Source organism: Sphaerodactylus townsendi, linkage group LG09 (genome assembly GCF_021028975.2).
Source record: "Sphaerodactylus townsendi isolate TG3544 linkage group LG09, MPM_Stown_v2.3, whole genome shotgun sequence".
Taxonomy (NCBI): Eukaryota; Metazoa; Chordata; class Lepidosauria; order Squamata; family Sphaerodactylidae; genus Sphaerodactylus; species Sphaerodactylus townsendi.
Genome location: NC_059433.1, coordinates 36,203,628 through 36,224,150, shown reverse-complemented (window position 1 = coordinate 36,224,150; position 20,523 = coordinate 36,203,628). Strand labels below are relative to the sequence as shown.

The window sequence follows — 20,523 nt, the reverse complement described above, 5'->3', positions numbered from 1 at the left end:
GGGCATGGCCTTGTCCACATACCAAGAGCCCTGGAAGCCAGTCAATTTCAACAAATAAAAAAAATGACTAACAATCAAATGCAAGGGTTTCATTTGACTAAGAGGCGCTTGTTTTTAACTTCTATATTAAGGGATCTCTTCTCATTTCCAGGAACAGGTGTTTAAGTTTGTGCATAATTTCTATTTCTATGTAATTAATTTTTTAAATATTAACTCAAATTTAAAGACAACTTCAATCTTGTGTGCATGTCTGTGTGTGATGCACACACTTGAGTTTAACTTTAAATTCAAACATTAAAAAGCAAATTCCCCCGTTAGATGGTACGACAAACCAATGCTGTAGTGATATTGGAAGGTCACAGTTCTATCTGAAGCCATTATTTATAAGGCTTTTTTTGTTACTGGGGATGGTCATCAAAAGGCTTGTGCTTTGATATCATTCATATGTGAAAAAAAAAATCAAAATTCAGTCACATCCCTACACTCATAACAGTCGGTCCAGTAGAGTCATTTCTTATGTGAGATGGCCAAGGCAATTTTGCAGAAAGAAAACATTATACACTCTTTAAGGATCCTCCTGAGGTAACATTTCTAAGGAAATTTAAAGACTCTACCAAAAAAAATCAGTAGGGCTAGGGGGGAAAAATGACAGGTATGCCATACATCTTTCTATTGTTTGCTGTTAGGTTTCATCTAAAGAAATATTTGAAGATGATTTAAAGGATTATTGTTTTCTAGCAGTGCAATCATTAAATTGATCTGGTTAGGATTCTGAGTAGAACTGCTTTAAGATTTAGGACTTGCTATAAATACTGACCTCTGGTATCTGACTTACCAGGTTGTCATCTCCCACCATTGATAGGATTCAGAAAAGCAGCTTCCCTAGGGGAATTGTTAGTCAAAGCAGATGTTAAATATACTTTCAGAATACCTCCACTTATCAAGGGACATTTCAGATGTGATCATTGCTCCGTATGTAAGATCACTTAGGAATGCAAATAAATTTTTGAACATCAGGGTTACAAAAAACAGTTAAACTTTTTCAGTAATTGTAACTCCTCATGAGTAATTAACATAATTCAATGTCCTTGCAAATATTTATATGTAGGAAAAACATCATGCCCATTATGCACACACATTTTGGAACACTGTTCACATCTCAGAAATATGAATTTAGATGCTCCAATTGTTGAACATTTCATTAAGAATGGTCATATGATGATATGAGGGTTATTGTTGTAGACCATGTTGACAACATTGGCTCTAAAGAACAAATTGATATTAAACTTAGGAGACTTGAAATCAAGTACTGTCTGGAGTTAGCAACTACTACTCCAAGGGGACTTAATCAATCCATAGATTTTGCAGTTTTCTCGTAACACCTGTGTTTAATTACATGAGAATGATATAGTTAAAAGTATTTACAAAACAGAGAATAACTATCTGTATTATTCTCTGTCTCCTACTTCAATATCCCATATGAAGATTGTGAGAGCTTATGCTATGAGAGAAGGGTATGTACATTGTATTTCTGTTTCAAAAAATATTATTTTTATTTTAAAAACTTTGATTGTAATTTTGCAAAGCTTAAAAGAGGTCCTAAAAATTGACCCTTCAGAAATTTAGATTTTCTTTATTAAAATTAATTGAATATTACTTTTGGAATATTTACAAAACATCTGCCAATTCATTTTGCTTATGGATTTTTTTGGGATATATTATTATTTATTTGCAGACCAAAGAGAGGTCCTTATATCCTGAAAGGAATCATTTTTACTTCTGTTATTTAGTAAGTAATGATACACATATTGTCAATAATAATTTCTAATTAATGATGTACACTCATTAACTCTACTGCATTATATTATGTTATAGTTTGTCAAACCTGATGAAGAACATTTAAATGCTATGTCAATCTGGAGGTGGCATCTTTGACTATAAGTTATGGATGTTTCATTGAGCATTGCTTTCTCTTTACTTCTGTCTACTTTTGTGTAAAGCTTATATGCTCTAAAAAGATTACTTTTGATGTTTAAGAAAAATAGTCGTTACATTATCGTAAGTAAAGATTTTCTTAAGTTGATTTTCTGAATAGAACCACACAGTTACTGCCCTATTGGGTAAGGTAAGTCCTGCGTGTAAATTCTTATTATACTTAGTCTCAAGCATTCTTCCTCCTTTCCATTGCAATAAGATGGTAACAAAGTGGGAATTTAAAAAAAAAACTGATGAACAAGCAAATGTAGCTTCAAATCATAGAGATGAAGCATTTTGTTCTGTTTCAAATTGTGGAGATGAAGCATTTTGTTTTATCACTTACATATTATTTGTTAAGAAAGGACCATGAGTACCAGTCGTGCTTCACTGTTTCTAGTGTCATTAAAATGTTGCCTGAGATGGAAGCATGCTACAGTCCTTTGAAATGTGAAGCAAATCTCTGATATTGAACCTTGAACAAATGTGGGAATTAGTGAACAATCTCTGTGTTTCCTGCAATGTTAGGATGTCATTCAGGGAAATTAAGGAATAAAAGCCCATCTTTTACTTCAGATCTTTTGCATCAGAATGATTGAAAGCAGCTGCCTTTTTGAGATTTAAAATTAAATTAGAAGAAATAATTGCTATAATCCCTCTGCCTAAAACAATTTTCACAATTTACAGAAGGTTTTGAACACAGTTTGCATAATATATTGCTACTGCTACCCCTGCCAGTTTCTTCTGTCATAATCCAATCAACTAGTAGAAAAACATGCTAATATTTTTTTTAATCCCATTTGGAATGAACATCAGGGGTCCAAGATATCAATTGTGTAGTAGCAGAATGTAAAGCTGAGTTGACTTCAGAAGTAGTCTAATTGAATCTACAGTTAATACATGAGGTCCCCCCCCCCCCATTCTTTGGTGAATTTCTTCCAATTGTTGTATTGGAATAACAAAAATTATAATATGGTGCATCACAGAAAAAAAATACAGTCATGATTTCCTACATAATGAGGTTTTCCTTCCAACTGCAAGACTAATACAGAAATCCTAATCAAATTAAGTCTGGATAAATGTGAAATAACCACTTGTTCTCACTTACTTTGATGAGACTTACTACTAAATAAATGTACTTAAGATTTTAGCCTAAATTCTCAAATACTCTGGATTAAGGAGGAGGTTTTCTAGTGTGGATGACTCACTAACAGACTTTGGCAACAGAATCTTGCTTGCTTGCTTGCTTTCCTCTTCCAAAGTGTTATGTGTCTTCAATCATTAGTTCTATTATCATCATTAATACAATGTTATTACAGTAACAGTTACTGGAGTACAGTAACAAAGATACTTCAAGTTCTGGTTAGCAATTTTTATTGGTATACAAGTCCTTTGAGAGAGAGAGAACCCCTAGAGAATAAAATCTATTTATGGGAATCCTTGCAATGGGATGTTGTATGTACATATAGTTTGGGTGCTGTGTGGTTTCCGGGCTGTATGGCCGGGTTCTAGCAATGCCAATCCTCTGAAGATGCCAGCCACAGATGCAGGCGAAACGTCAGGAGAGAATGCTGCTAGAACACGGCCATACAGCCCGGAAACCACACAGCACCCAAGTGATTCCGGCCGTGAAAGCCTTTGACAATACATATAGTTTGTTTTTCTTCAGATTTTTATGACCACCTTTAGTGTTACCTTTTTTCTGCTTGCCTTTATTTCCCTGATATTTATGCTAGTTTTAAAAGGTATTTTCCGTCTATGTGCATATGTCAATTCTGCAATTATAAATTAGTTTCTTTGAATTATTTATTACATGGTGATTCGTTAACAGTCATATGATCTGAAATAAAGGAAAATATTTGGAAATAACATATTTTAAAAGCTTTAAAATTAAGGCTTTAGTACTGATAAATGAATTTCAGATCCACAAACTATCAGTATAACTAATGGTTCATGATCTAGTCCTTCATGACTAGACATAGAGGTCAAAATTTGAACTGACAACTATCTACTCCTACTTTGAATATTTTCAAAGTGATCTTATTACTTTTTCCCTCAGTGTTTTCCTTTTAATAGGTATAATCCTCATCCATAAATACTGATAAGGATTTCATCATTGGTTTTGTGAAGGCTAGTAAACCAAGGAGCCATAGTATAATTCCTAGAGTATAGTCATACTTGATAAAAACCCTCCATCATTCAGTGCAGGTTTAGGATTATGAACATCAAAATAGATGAGTTGCTTGATGATTTTCTACACCTAGTCTGTAGATGGTCCAGACTCAGCTGTAGTCTGTCTCAGAGAAAGATGTTAGTAGGATTGTAGATTACTTCACCACAAAACTCTACATGCCAGACCTTCTTTGTTGTAGAACAGGGGTCTGCAACCTGCGGCTCTCCAGATGTTCATGAACTACAATGCCCATCAGCCCCTGCCAGCATGGCCAATTGGCCATGCTGGCAGAGGCTGATGGTATCTGTAGTCCATGAACATCTAGAGAGCCGCAGGTTGCAGACCCCTGTTGTAGAATGTTCCTCCTGAGTCCTAGTGCCTACATAGCCCTCCCCAAGGATGTAGGTAAGGGGGGTTCTCGGGTTCAACCCCCCCCATTACATATCCGAAGCTCTACCCCCACTTTGTGGGTTTTGTATTTTTAATGTTTTTAGTGCAGCAGGTGCATTTTGTAGGCTAGCAACACCACAATTTCAGGGATTTGTTGGGAGACTCTCCTGATGATACTAGCCATATTTGGTGAGGTTTGTTTTGGGGGGTCCAAAGTTATGGAATCCCAAAGTGGGTGCCCCATCCCCCATTGTTTTCAATGGGAGCTAATAGAAGATGGGGGCTACACCCTTGGAACCCCTGAACGAAACTTTGCCAAACCTGGATGGTATCATCAAGAAAGTATCTTACCAATACCACCCAGGTTTTGTGAAATTTGGTCCAGGGTGTCCAAAGCTATGAACTCCCAAAGGGGGTGACCCCATCCCCCATTGTTTCCAACAGGAGCTAATAGAAGATAGGACTACACCTTTGAGGGTCCATAACTTTGGACCCCCTGAACCAAACTTCTCCAAACCTGGGTAGTATCATTAGGAGAGTTTCCTAAAGATACCTTGAAAGTTTGGTGCTGCTAGCTTAACAATTGCACACCTGACAGCAGGCACCCCCAAATTTCCCCAAATTTCCCCAGATTCTCCTTTTAAATCCACCCCCTTTGGCATAGATTTAAAGGGAGAATCTGAGGTCCCCAGTTTAAAAATTGAAAGTGATGCTGTTTCAGGGTGAGGGACAATCCACCACAAAACAGCATCACTTTCAATGCTTTTTTAACTGTGGACTCCAGATTCTCCCTTTAAGGTGGATTTAAAAGGAGAATCTGAGCTCCCTAGTTTAAACACCATTGAAAGTGATGCTGCTTGGGGGTGGATTCCTTGTACCAACAGGCTACAATGAAGACTTCAAAAATTAGTTCTCCCACTGGAGTAGCAATTTACTTTTAAGTAACCAAAATAAATTTATAATTTTACAAAACAGTAACCAAATGTTTTGGAAAAATTGTTATCATTCTCCCATTGGAGTAATATATATAAACATAAGTTAGAACGGCACGGCAATGTAATCTCAATGTAAATATAACAGCTAGCCAGATTCTAGATAATTAACCAACTGGCCTCGTTAAACTTCACGGCTGTTAAAGGCAGGTCAGGGTTTTTCAAAATACAATAATGGTTACAATCAGGGAGGACAACACTCTGCAATTGGTTTGTTCTTCTCGAAATGTCTGCCTGATCACCTGCCCAGAACTGCGACCCTCTGTCTGCCCGTTCAAGAGCTCAGTTCCCAAAAATCAAACAGCTCCTTCTCTCACAAAACCTTTTTTACTTCTCCCCTTTTGACAGGCTGTTCCCTGTTTTTATAGTCCCTAGCTCCCCCTACCTGTGGCTCTAGGTAACTGCGACTCTGCCAGCCAATCAGGAGGTATCTCCATTTACATTAAGTGTTGCTAAGGCCAGCTTTTCTGCACCTTCTAAAAATTAACCCTTTTACCTGGACCTAATCCTTCACAGTGTCCATTCCCCATAATACAGTAATCAAAAGATAATTAATCTGTACTTTGTATTTCAGTTTGGTATAAATCAGAACAAGGAGGAAACAGTTTTGGATCATCTAGAAGAAGAAAATGGAACCTGGGCCCAAAAAGATATAAAGATCCAGGATTTACAAGCAGAGGTATGTTTCATTTCTGAATACTGGGCTTACTAAATCCAACTAAAAAATTAGAGACCATAGCATTGCCTTTAAACATTGTTGTGTATGTATGACAGCCACATGGTATTCTAATATTATATGCCTGAAAGTAAGTTCTTTTATATTCAATGAAAGTTTCTTCCTGGTAGATTTTCTGATCCTTGATCGATGCATGTTCTGCTCTGAGTAGTGTAAACAAATGTTCTGCTCTGAGTAGTGTAAACAAAGAAAAAGACAAAATGAACATAACAATTTGTAGGTTTCACTAAATGAAAAGAAAATCCCATTAAATAAGAATATTCACAGTTTTATATATTGGAAAATTTAGCATGTTAAATTTCTTTCAAATCCACTAGCCACATGTCTGAACACAAGAATTATGCATCCCACGCTCTATGGCGCCACAGTGGCACAAAAAGGTGATTAAAAATGCAGATCCTCATGGATTCTCCTGATTTTCCACTTGGTCACTCCAAAATCACCATCACATCGCAGCTCATGCCCCTGGCAACATGTCTAAACACAACAACCATGCATCCCATGTTCCATGGCACCACAGTGGTGCAAAAACCTGCTTAAAAACATGAATCCTTGTGGATCTTCATGATTTTTGCACTAAGTCACCCCCAAACCACCATCACATCACAGCCCGAGCCCTTAGCCACATGTCTGAACACAACAATCATGCATCCCATTCTCTGTGGCGCCGCAGTGGTGCAAAAAGCAGTGGGAGGTATGGGATGGGGTGAGGCTTGCTGTTATGGCCAGCTGGCTCTGTGGTAGAGATGTCAATGGGGGTTCTGCTGGGGGTCCTGCACTGGGTAGGGACACCAAATTTCCCACAGGGCTGCTGGTGAGTCTCCTGAAAGGAACCAGCCAACTTTGCTGAAGTTTGCATGGGTGGGGCAAGTACTGAGGGCCTAATTGAAGGTGAAGCTGATGCCCACAGAATGACTGTCCAGTCATCTACGCTTCAGCAAAGTTGGGTGGTTTCTTTGAGATGACTCTTCAGCAGCCCTGCAGGAAATTTGGTGCCCCTACCCAGAATAAAACCCCCACCAGAGGCCCCAATAAAATCTGCAGCACAGAGCCAAGTGGGCACAACAGCAGGTCCCACTGAAGTCTATGTTGAGAAAAAATCTTTCCCACCATAGAACTTGCTGAAGAGCTGGGATATTCTGTGCTCTGAAGTGGCTCCATTGCAGCCAGTGAGCAATTTCTGGGCATCTTATGTGGGGTGTACATTTTTAAAGGTAGATGCACCAAAATTTCAGGGTATCTTCAGGAGATTCTCCTGATAACACCAGCCAGATTTGGTTCATGAGGTGCAAAGTTATGGACCCTCAAATGGGTAGCCCCCATCTTTTGTTAGCTCCCACTGGAAACAATGGGGGGTCCTTTGGGGGTCCATAACTTTTAACCCCCTGAACCAATCTTCACCTGTCCTGGGTGATATCATCAGGAGAGTCTCCAAAAGATAACCTGAAGTTTTGGTGTTACTAACTTAAAAATGTGTCCCCTACTAACTTAAAAATGTGTCCCCTACAGACCGAAAAAGGGAAAATGTGTCCCCTACAGACCGAAAAAGGGAAAATGACAAAAAATGCTAACAAACCCGTTTTTTTCGGTATACCCGAATATATTGGGGATTTGGCTACTTCGGCCATACTGATAATTGTTTCAGATTAATCAAGCCAAATCCGAATTTTCCCAATTTTTTTCAATATTGATCTCCAAGGTCAATGCCTTGGACTATGTTTTCAAGTTATAGTGATCATTTTAACAACATACCCATGAGCCTTTGCTAAATATGCAAATATATTTTAGTAGCAATGGCTCATGGGCATGTTGTTAAAATGATCACTATAACTTGAAAACATAGTCCAAGGTACTGACCTTGGAGATCAGGAACATGTCCCTGTCTCCCTGTCTTTAGCAGTTCCAGTTTTGCCTTGGAATATCCTTTCAAGTTATTTTTAAAATGCTCACCATAACTTGAAACAATAGTTCAAGGCAGGACCAGGCCTGCTAAAAGACAAGGCTATGGTTTGGATCTCCAGGCGGCAGTGGCGGTGGGGGGGCTCTGCACATGGGGTGGGACTGGGCATTCTTAGCTCCCTTTAACAAGGAGGGGGCGCCTGGAGGAGGCTTGTAAAAAATAGATTCACAGCTTGCTCTGGCAAAGCTGTTGCTTGCTGAAGCTGCTTTTTTTTCAGGACCACCTGGCAGATATGCTTCCGGTTCTATTCTATATGTATTGTTAACTCTTGAGCAAACTGGACATGTAATGCGGGGGGGGGGTGTTGAACCCATTAACCCACCCACCCTTACATACGTCCTTGGTCAGAGGAGTCCGGCATTGCTTACTTGCCAGGCCACACATATGACAAAGGTTATATAGGTAACTTTGTCTCTTTTGTGTCTGTGTGCTTGTGCCTCTGCCTGTGTGCAGATGAAGTTGTACACCATGTGATAGTTAGCAGCAGCTAGCTTATATAGCTAGCCAATTAGTAAGTAATGTGTTGTTTTAATTCCAGGTTACCCTTCCCTTATAGTTAGTAAACTTTTTCTTTACAAAAGCAACTGACTCTGCTCCTTATTTGTGTAACTCTGCAAACTTACCAAGTTTTTCTATAAGATTTACAACAGATTTGCTATCAAGAACTTTGTTGTTTTTTCTTCGTCCTTTTTTAATGGACATGGAATTTGGAACTATATTAAGATGCTAGTAGGAAAGTATTAAGGAGGAAAAGTGAATCAAGTCCACAGCATGATTTACCTAGTTTATGTAACAGAGGGGGAGAGCCAAATTGTGTCAGGGCAGCATGGATGTTATGTACCTTGTGCTACCTCCTGTCATTGTATTAGCAATGTGATCTCAAAAAGTATTCCAACATTTTGATTTCTAAATGACATTCCATTACAGAGTGCCCACAATGCTCATTTGAAACCTGAACAACTATAACACAGCTCTTCTAAACGCTAATAGTCTTGTATCGATTTTATCTTTTCCTTGTTGAACTCCTGAAATTTAAAACAGGTGTCCTGCCAGTAGTTGAGTGAGATAGCCTGAGGCATCTTTCTGTTGTATTTAACTAGGATTCATGACCCCTGGAATAATGTCATGTTAAGGTTCCTTGTTTATGAAGAAGTATCACATTAAAAAATGAATATTTTGCTGAGGATTACCAAATTTAAGATTCCTGAGAAGCGTGCAGATTGATGACTGTGCCTGACTGTGCTGGGTATAATTTAAATGAAACAAAAGTAGCTACATGATTGTGCTGCAGTAAACAGTCTTAATACAACAAACCTACAAATGGTTATTACTGTCATTCAGATTGTATATTATGACAGCAGCCCTGTTTATTTATCTGTTTCCCTTTTATCCTGGAATTCAGGATACACAGTTCTCCCACTGCCCATTTTAACTCCATAACAACTCATTGAGAGACACTGATTGGTTTACGTTCATCCAATAAGCTTGATACCTAATTATTTCAACCCAAATTTCCTGAATCTTAGCTTGATTATTTTGCCACATTGATTGTTCACTATTTAAACCTGGATCTTTTTTAATCATAAATAGAGTACTGGTTGAGGTCTAAGTGCAAAGGTATACATGAAGATAGCTGAATGTTCTCAATATCTGCCACTTACTTCTGCCCTGGACACCATTTTGTTGTGGTACAAGTGACCCTCTCAGGGAGAGAAGTTATACTGAAGAAGGAGAAGGAGCAGAAGAAGAGTTTGGATTTATATCAGAGGTGGATCCAACCAGTTCTCACCACTTCTCTAGAAGTGATTACTAATTTTTTCTGAGTGCTGAGAAGGGGTTACTAAAGCAATCTCCCTGCCCAATAGGGACTGGAGGTGCGTGTGTGCAGCAATGCCACTGTTTGAATCCCACCAACATCGGAACCTGTTATTAAATTTTTTGGATCCCGCCACTGATTCATATCACCCCTTTCTCTCCTGTAAGGAGACTCAAAGAGGCTTAAAATCTTCCCCTCCCCACAACAAGCATCCTGTGAGGTGGGTGGGGCTGAGAGAGCTCCAAAGAACTGTGACTATCCCAAGGTCACCCAGCTGGCATGTGTTGGAGTGCAAGTAAGTAGAGAATGGCCACTGACACACTCCTTTAGTAATTACAATCAAAATAATAATCTCTGTGCTTTCATTTTTTTACATAATTAGAACAGCCCCATGTTTAAACAAACAGGCCTATCATGTTTCATCATGCTGTTTGAGCCTTTTCAATGAATCAATAAAAAAAACTTGAGATACGACTTCTATGATCTTTTAACTTTCCTATTTATGAAGGAGAAAACAAGGAGAAACTATCTTAAAAGACAATGGTCACAACTTTTGCTTGGGCATTTCCCATCCAGTAGTGCCTGTTTGGCCTGTTTGTTTGTATAGATCTTATAAACAGCAATAAGAAAGGAGAATGTTGTAAGGATTCGTTCCATTTCATAAGTATTTGCAGGTCACATAGGCATCAAGGATATATGACACCTATGTTGCATACATTCATTTTTACATTATTTCTCAATAGTAATCATTCCACATCTAGGTTGGCTTGTGCACACAGGAAAATCCAGTTGGGAATTATTGCTATTACAGCACAATATCCAGTAATGTGGACAGAGCTGTATGTGGTAGCCTAATGTTCCGTACTGGGTCAGGGAAGAAAAGTGGAAACCCCATCTAAACTTGCTAGCACATTTCAGGGGCATTTTCCTTCTATATGAGACTTTTGGTATACATCTTACCTTGCTTCTGGTCTACACACAGTGCCAAAGAAATGCAGTTAGTCAATCAGTCCATGGTAATTAATTTGGGTTGAGGCTGGTTAGCTTCACTTGCTTGTGATGTGAGCATGATTGGGAAATGGTACAAGCCCTGGCTGGGAGGATATTTAAATTTTGCAAGGGTCATCTGCACAGCAAAAAAACAAAACAAGCAAAAGATGGTGCCTATTTCCTTACTTCATATCTGTTTATTTATTGCATTTATTTAAAACATTTATTAACTAACTTTCTCCTTTATGAAACTCATAGCAGCTTACAATGTAAAACATTATAAAAGACACAATAAAAATGAACAAGTATGCAAACCAGTAAAAGTCACCAATTTAAAAGCTCCAGCTAGGACTGTCAATAATGAAAACTATATCAGTCAAATGCATTCCTAAATACAGGTTTCTTCAGCTGCCTCCTGAAGAGGGGCAAAGACTAGCTGTACCTCCTTGGGAAGGTTGTTCCATGACACAGAAAAGGGCCTCTTTCATGAACCCACTAAATAAGCACTGTTAATTGGTAGAATTGTCAGGAGGACTTATTTCTACACTCTCAATTCCCCAGCAGGAACTCATGGGAGAAGGCAGTCCTTCAAATAGCCTGGTTCCAAGCCATGTAGGGCTTTAAAAGACAAAATTAATACCTTGAATTGGGCTTGGGAGTGAATTGGTAACCAGGGTAATTGTCACAGTATCGAGAACATATGCTCCCAGCAGCCAACCCCAATGAGTAAACTAGCCACAGCCTTCTACAATAGCTGCATCTTCCAAAAACCCTTCAAAGATAGCCCCAAGCAGAACACATTGCAATAATCCAGTCCAGATATAACCAAGACATGGATCACAATAGCTAATGATGTACCACCTGGAGTGCCCAAATGCATTCTGAGCCACAGCAGCTGCCTGGTTTTCTAAGGTGACTGCTGAGTCAAGCAGTATGTCCTAGATGTGATTCTAACTTTTCCAGGAGAGTTTAACTCCATATATATTGGGTAGATCTGAAGTCCACGTTCTGCCTTTTTACCAGTCCAAAGATCCCCTGTCATGTCAGGATTAAATTGTAGCCTGTTACTGACTTCAAAAGCTACTCAACAGCATCCTATAAGATGGGTGGAAGAGGTTGAGCTGGGAATCATCTGCAGAATGGGCAACACCACAGTACAAACTTCCTGGGGAATAAAAACAATCCAGAATCCAGAATAAGAACAAGCAGACTCCAAAGGTCAACAACCATGGTGCAGAATATGAATTCCCCAGCATCACCTTTAAGACCATCCCTAGAGAGGACTCAAACCATTGTAATATGTGGTGACCTTTTGTCCAAGGGCGAAGATGCATCTCAATATGGAGGCTGTGGCTGATAGTATCAAAGGCAAGGTCACAGTCCCCCTGTCCAGTTCTTGATGGAGGATATCACACAAAGCAACTGAAGCAATCTCTGTTCCAAATCCTGGCCTGAAGCCTGACTAAAATGGGTCCAGCAAATCAGTCTCTTCAAAGAGCCCGAGGAGCTGAGAGGCAAGGCAACAACCCACTTCAGCATCTTGCCAGGAATAGAGGATTGGGGACTGGCCAGAATTTTTTTTAACATACTAGGACTCAGATAAATTCTCTCCATCTGAAACAGCTCCAATCACAGCTTCCTTGAGCACTGAACAACAGAAGTGAAAGATACCTTAGCTAAATAAACAAGAATCTTGACTTCAAGCATTACTATAGGAGGGGGGAAATAGTGAAAATTGGTCACTCTCTTCCTCTCCTTCCATGTAGAGATCTTTCTAATCTACAGGATCTAATCTCGCATGTGTTACTCTTTGACTATTCAAATCACTGATTATCGTGGTTCATGCTGTGTAGGCTTGCATCTTGGAAATACATGATTTAATCCCTGCTAAAATTTGTAAATGCCCACGTTCAAGCCACTATCTCGATTTTATCTTTCCAACTATACAGTTAAATTTTGGACCCAAGAGCATCATGTAATATAAAAGCCTATTTCTGTTTCCTTATTATTTATTTACTTCTACATTTAATTTTTCCTTTAGCAAGCCTCCCCCATAATCAATCTGTTTGGTGAAACTTGAAATAGCTTGCACATTTCTGTGATTTTAAAGGCTTCTTCACAGGATATTTATTACATTTTTCAACTGTAGCAGTTTGTCAAGTAATGTCATAGAACTACTGGATTTCCATATGTTTGCAAGCAAAAATATTGTATACAGAACCACACGTCTATTTTTACTTTTTATTGACAATTGTTTTATGCCTATATTCTGCTGAATATTAGACAAAAAAAGAAGAAAATGGTTCCGTTCCCTGCTGCTATCATTAAGCTGGCAACTCTATGAGTTATGAAAGGAGACAGCTCTGAAACACAAAAAAGAAACTTGGCAGAATTTATGCCAAGCTGTCTTTTCATCTTTCCATCAACTATTGATCCCAAACCTAGAAAATTCCCTTCGTTAACTGTATGGTTTCCAAGTGAAATTAGACCGCAAAATTCTTCTTTTGCTACATACCATTTTTTAAGACAACTTTGCCTTTTTATTAATAAATTAACTTCTCATGTCATGTTATTCCTCAGTAGTATTTACTTTTCTTTTCCAATAATGATTTATGCAAATATCTGAAGAGTGCAAAATGGTATGCAATGTTGAGACTAAAAAGCAAATGGAAGCATTTCTCTCACAGCCCACTGGAAGTATCAGATGCTTGACCTGTGTAATATACTAGATTCAACTTCCCTATACAGATGTTATAGTTACAGTGTTGAGAAAGAATACCCACATCCTCTCCATATAGTTCTGTGTTTGTTTTCTCAATGAGGTTTTAAAATATGCAGCAGCTGGTATAACTGCAGTTTAAAGGAAAAACTGTGGACCGGGCAGAAGAAGGGCGAGTCAATTATTTTACTTCATACTGCTTTCTTGAAAATAAGCAACACACAACAGGAATAGTCACTTTTTGTGGGGCAATAGAAAAAAGGAGTTAAATACCCTCTTGAAACCCCCATTGCTTTAAACTGAAGCTCCAGTGGATAATCCCTGTTGTTCAAAAGGTCCCAGAGAAAAAGAATTATGGTTCTGGTGGGTAATGTGTAGTTTGATCTTAATTCTAAAATATATTGGCAGCTGCTTACATACATTCTTTCACATGTTCTCAATGGAAAATATAGCAGGTGTGGTTGGATGTGAATCGCATAAACACAGATATTTGTATCAAAAGGTGACCAAAAACAGAAGTGAAACTGACTGGCTCTTTGCTTTCCTTTGTCACCAAGTTCTGTAGCTAGTTCCGAGAAGACTCTGTACTGCAGGCATGTAGTTAGCAAAGAAGACTCAACCCCATAGTTTAACCTGCACAGTGAAAGGGCATTTCCACTTGATATAGAGCTGGAGGATGAGAGGGCTGTTCAGTTCCATTGTTGCTCTCAGTCTTTTTGTATATGCTTATCAAGCTTAGCCAAGTGTTCAGCTTAAATAATGCCTTCCAAAATGGTGGAAGTAAGGCATTAATTAAAGTGAACATCCTTTCTTCTCTCTGTTGTTGGGTGCTTTTTGGCAATAGATTCCAGCATAACCCATGCATTCTGTTCTCTTCTTGTGGTTTTCTCTTTGCAATTGCCTAATTTGCTCTTAAAATGCAGTTGTGATTTGTTGATACCAATGTTTCATTTTAGCAAACTTGCAAAACTGAAAAAAAAAATTTTTTGCAAAAGTATATTCTGTCTTTTTCATTTTCTCCACTGTAATTGAACTGATAACTTAATCGTTCCTTTGGATGTTTCCTCTGATTTCAGTATCGGTTGTTTAAAATTTAGTGAGGAAAAAGTTCATTTTGCAGGAGAGTTTAAGATGGCAGTACAATCAAGAAATAGCAAGGTATTACTAATATCATCACCGTGACCTATGCCATATACATCAATAATACTTTGCAGTTCTACTCTGTATAAGCTAGTGCTGTATTTCTACTCAAAGTTTATAACCACCTCTACAGTATGATCCCCTCACCTCCTCTAATTGAAGATGATTAAAAGTATTTATGATCATTTATTCTGCAAACTGTGTTAGTGAATAATGCAAGAGAACATAGTCCAGAAATGTTGGCAATGTTGAGGATCCAAGCTCGCTAAAGACCTGACTATTTTTGCTGTGCTTAAAAAGAATAATGTTAAAGTTTTGATATGGGATACAGGCTTTGGAGGGTACTCACACTCTTGGAAGATCTCTTGGAATGAGGTTTTAGCCTAAAAATCAAATCATTGGTACCTTGACTGTTTCCTGAAATCTGGGGACCAATTTTTCGCAACCTTGACATAACCTTCTATACACCCTTAAAGCAGATGCATTCACTCCTCAGAACCTCATTCCTTAAAACTTATTTATTGGCTTTTTGTTGGTGATTTGCTTTTGTCAGTTGTGCACTGTTTAACATTCCGAAGCTGTGCCAAACTGGAAAATTAAAGAAGTGTCATGTTCTAATTTAGATTCCTGAAGTCTGCTCTTATCCCAGACATAATTATTGCTAAACCAGGAAACGATTACTTGCTTCAAGTCTTCAGTTTTTGCCTATGCATAATAGTAAACAACTAGCGTGGCCCGGCCACGCTTTGCTGTGGCTTATTGTGGTGAAATGGGAAAGGAACAGTAGCAGCGAATCAATTGCAGAGGCCAGCAGTACGTGCTCATGCAAACATGCAGCCTGATACTGTGCGATGTCAGTGATGTGTGTGCCCGAATTCCTTGGGGGGGGGGAATGGAAAGGCACCCCTCCCACACATCTAGGCTGGCTGGTCATGATCCTTTACCTGGGAGTAAGTTTGGTTGGTGGCAATGGGTGTTGCTTCTGAGGAAACCCTCTGAGGGGCGCGACGCAGCCGTTCAAAGTATGTCACGGTTGCTGTACCGAGCTTACGGCTAATGTGTGCCTGATTTCTTAACTATAACTGCAGTATTCAGGGAATCTAGGGTGCCTGGCCCCTCCCTCCCATCCCTTGCATGTCGCCCCTCACTCTCTTCCCTCCCTCACTTCTCTTCCCTTGCATGCCACTCCTCCCCCTCCTTCCCTTCCCTTTTCCTCCGCTAGGGTGGGTGGGTCATATCAAGATGCTGGGCCCCCTGCCTCCCTTCCCTTGCATGCCACCCCTCACTCTCTCCCCTCTCTCACTTCTCTTCCCTTGCATGCCTCCCCCTCCGTCCCTTTCCTCTCCCTCCCTCTCTTCCCTTGCATGCTACCCCTCCCTCTCCCTCCCTTCCCTCTCCCTCGTGTGTATGTGTGTGTATGTGTTTCACTTCCACTCGAGTTACTGCCTATGTACTGTTTCCACTGCTCATATCTGGCCATCTGAGTGAACATTCTAATCAGCATGAACATTCTAAGGGTGACAGTTACACACAGGCAGCTGCATGTCCTTCACCAGGGAGCACCAGGAAAAAGGCGGTTTACCTGGGCCAGGTGTGAAATGTCAGGAATGTGAACATCTAAAAACACTCTTGCCTGGCTGACTATAGTGGCTGGGAATTTTCAGAGGAATTGGCCCAGCAGTTACTGAGGTATACTATCATCAACAAAAACACTGTTAGCTTTTTATATATATAGATAAATTATAACAATGACCCTCCCAAAAGCTTTCAGTGCATCTGCAGAAGTGTTTCTGTTATGCCACACAGGATCCATGGAATAAGAGATACAAAGTAGGTTTTAAAAGCACTAACGCTGGACAGAAACACTCACATTTCTTATAGAAGCTACAAAAGTCCACATCTGTCTTCTAATGTATGGGAGCAATATAGAGAAGGTAAAGCATGTATCTTTTTCTGAGACAAGGCATATAATTTAAGGCACAGAACTAAGAGCACTTCCATTAATTGTGGCTTTATAATTATGTTATACACTTTAAGATTTATTTGCCTGTCACATCTAATATTACATGGGAAGTCTTCTCGTTTGTTTAAACTAGCTTTGTTCTCCTTGAAAGGGAGCAAAAGTGTTGTGATGCTGTTCAATGGGATTTGCCTGATGCAGACTGAGCACCTCATAATTTTGTCCCTGGCAACCAGGGAACCCTCATGAATGGAGAGAAGGGATTTGACAAAAATCAGTCTCCTTCCCCAGTGGAAGGGTACTTTTTGCTACTATAAATGCCATTATGTTGATTGAAGAGTAGCATTGGAGCCAAACCTTTGTCATTTTTCTGTTTGTAAGATGGTGTAGCTGATGACTGTGGTGCATGGTCTAGTTACGACTAAATTAGATTCTCTATGCTACATAGGAAAATGCTCTTGAAAAGTGTTTGTAAATTTCAGTTGGTACAAAATGTGGCAGCCTGGATGCTGACTGAAGAGGGTCATGTCAATCCAGCTTTGGCTCATTTGCACAGGCACAATTCAAGGTGCTGGTGTTGACCTTTAAAGACCTACAAGGCTAGGCATCAGCGTATCTGAAAAACAACCTTGTCCAGGGATGGGGCTGCCTGCCATCACCAGACAGTCTGTTCCACCTTCCTCCCCATCATAGATGCCCACCCAGGGACTGCAGGACACCTCACAACCAGCAGCCCCACCCTCAGATTCACCAGCAAGAGCAGGGACCAGCTGGCACAACCCCAACCAGGCTGAATTCAAGGGGAAGGGACAGGAAAACGGAAGGGCCAATTCCTGACTGACAGGGCTCTATAGACAGCCCACTGGCCACTAGTAGGCTGGAACAGGAGCTCCCAGAAGGGAGGGACCCTTCTGAGAGGGATAAAAGGGAGGCAGTTCACACACAAAAAAACTGTGGAGTCAGACTAAAAAGGGGTGCTCACAAACCTATCACATTAGGAACTATGTCAATTCTGCAGGGACTGCAAGACATGGTTGTTCCACCAGGGCCTTTTCCAACTAGCCAGCTGGATTGTCTGAACTTATTATAACATCCTTTTGGTCTCCGGAAGGAGGAGGGAAGGAGGGACAACGGGAAAGATAAACCATATTACTACCATCATAGCACTATTTTAAATTGTTTTAGATTGTTTAAAATGTTGATTTTAGATGTGGATTTATATTTTTAAATTGTAGAATATCTGAATTGTGTTGTGACCCTCCCAGAGCCCTTCAGAGATGGGGCGGGATATACATCCAAAGTAAATAAATAAAATCTATGTGCTACAGTCATCTTCCAAAGCCCTTCTTCAGGTACCAGCACCTTCTAAGATTAGCCACCACCTTCTAAGATTAGCCAAGTGGCTAACAAAAGATGGCCTTCTCAGTTGTGGCACCAAAACACTAGAACTTTCTCTTCAGAAAGACTCACTTGTACCCTTCTGCTGCCATCTTCTGCCAGTGGATGAATACTTTTTTGTTTCTTTAGCAATTCTCTCAGAGATCCTCCTTCCTTTGTTGTCCTTAAGTGTTCTTAAGTATGTATGTATATTGCATTGTACCACATGTGTGCTTTAACTTGCTTTTAATTGATTGAATTATGTAATTTTGTTGGTTTTTAAGATATGTTTTTATTATGTATGCTTTTAATCTGTCAGCCACTTTGATGACAGTAGAAAGGAGGAGTATTAAGTTTGTAAACAAATAAATTTAATTTTCAGATAGCGAGACTTCAGTCTGAGAATGCCTCAGAGTGGGGAAGAAGAAAAATGCTTGAAACAGAAAATGAAGATTTGGACAGAGAAAACAGAAAACTGAAGATCCATGTGAAAGATCTTCAATATCTCCTTGACAGAAAACTGTCTGCAATTAATTTGTGTGAAGATCCCCAGGCAACACAAACTGAACCTCTGGGAAAAAACAAGGTATGATTCTTAACAGCATAGCACAACCATTGTATACACACCCAGCTTTTTTTTTTAATGCATCACAGTTTTGTAGTAATTCCAAATGCTCTCAAATTTCTTTTGGTATAAAGAATTAGATACACAGTATTTGTGTTTTAATATATTTTAGTGTATGTTAATGTATAAATCATTGATAATGTATATATCACTGCATTCTAGTCTCTCAGTGTGTCAGCCTCTCCCAACTACTGCTTCCCATGACCTGAAATCAGACACTGAAGTATCAGAATAACCATCAGATCAGAACAATCATCAAGTTTATGGCAATTCCAAAATATAGCAAATTTTTGTTTGGATATGAAACATTTTTGCTATTCACAGAAGAATAAATATCTAAAATAAAAGAGCTGCCAGCTTTAGCTAATTTATTAGTGTGACCTTCAAATGTTCTCCCCTTGAGCGTTCTCTCTACATAACCTTGCCCCTCTTTACATGAGCAATTTATGCTTTCTAGGTGTGCCGGCTAGGTTTGGGCAGAGCTTTGGTTGTACATGGCAGGGCTGTGTCAACTACCTATGTGTGTGTATGGAAAAAATAAAAGTGCCTATTCCTTGCATTCCCATTGATAGGTAGCAGGCCCACCCTTCAGAGGGTAAAAGACACAAATATATTTTCTGACAGAGTTTCATAGACAGAATAGATGTAAATATCTAAGCTCTGTTGCCCAAGCAATAGCCAGTCCCCCTGCTGGGGTTGCCAAGCTCCAAAGATTAGTTCACCTAGGTTTATTTCGCATGGGCCAAAAACAGTGGTGTGAAAATGGTGTGAAAATGGTATAAAAGGGTTTGTAAGGCCCTTTCTTCACGGGCCTTTTACAGTGCCCTAGGGACGGCAAAAACGCCATCCCTAGGGAGCTGTTCGCATGGGGGGCGCAGCTGCTTTGCAGCCGCGCCACCCTCGCTCCTCCCCAGCGGCGCAAAGCCACCATTTTCCCACCTCGCTCACCAAGCGAGGTTTTTGGAAAACGACAGCTTCCAGCCACTACCGTGCGAATGGCAGCAGCTGGAAGGTGCCATCCCGCCCCCCTTTCCCGATCGACTTACCTTCCCTGCAACCGTCCGGTGCATCGCTGAGGCCTGGGGACACGCCCCCCTGCCCTGCGACTCCGGAGCAGTTGTGCAGGGCGGGGGCGTGTTCCCTGGCCTCGGCGATGCACCAGACGGTCGCAGGGAAGATACGTTGATCGAGTGACGGCGCTCCGCAGCGCCGTCTTCCCTGTCGTTCCCAGGACCATTCGTGCAAACGGTCCCAGTGGGGTTGGATTGGCGTACCCCCAGCGTGGCAGTGCGGAAGTGGCCTAACAGTGTAAAAGGGTTTATACCATTTTCACACCGTTTTCACACCACTATTTTTGGCCCATGTGGAATCAGCCCTAGAGAAACTGACTGCTTTGGAAGGCAAAATCTATGGCTTTATACCCCCATTAAAGTCACTCCTAAAACCCCATCTTCCTCAGTCTCCTTCCCTAAAATCTCCAGGTATTTCCCAATCTGCAGCTGGCAACCCTAGCACCTGCCCAGGAGGGCATGACATTTCACTTGCAGTAGCTGGCTGACAGACAGGCAGGAATATATGGGTGGTGGGGAAATAAAGACTAGAGCAAATTTAACATCTTCTCACACTATTTTCACTTTGATTTTAAAAGGATGAAAAACTCAGGAAAGAAGG

At 40.1% G+C, this 20,523-nt stretch overlaps 1 protein-coding gene across 1 annotated transcript in view; it reads left to right on the top strand.

The window, feature by feature from the left end:
* The window catches only part of CCDC102B (coiled-coil domain containing 102B), a 90,235-nt gene that overhangs the window by 14,663 nt on the left and 55,049 nt on the right, over positions 1–20,523 (top strand). Inside the window, exons 4-5 of the mRNA XM_048508530.1 lie at positions 6,104–6,208; positions 18,610–18,813. Coding sequence (XP_048364487.1) covers positions 6,104–6,208; positions 18,610–18,813 — 309 coding nt within the window. The remainder of the gene's footprint in view (positions 1–6,103; positions 6,209–18,609; positions 18,814–20,523) is intronic.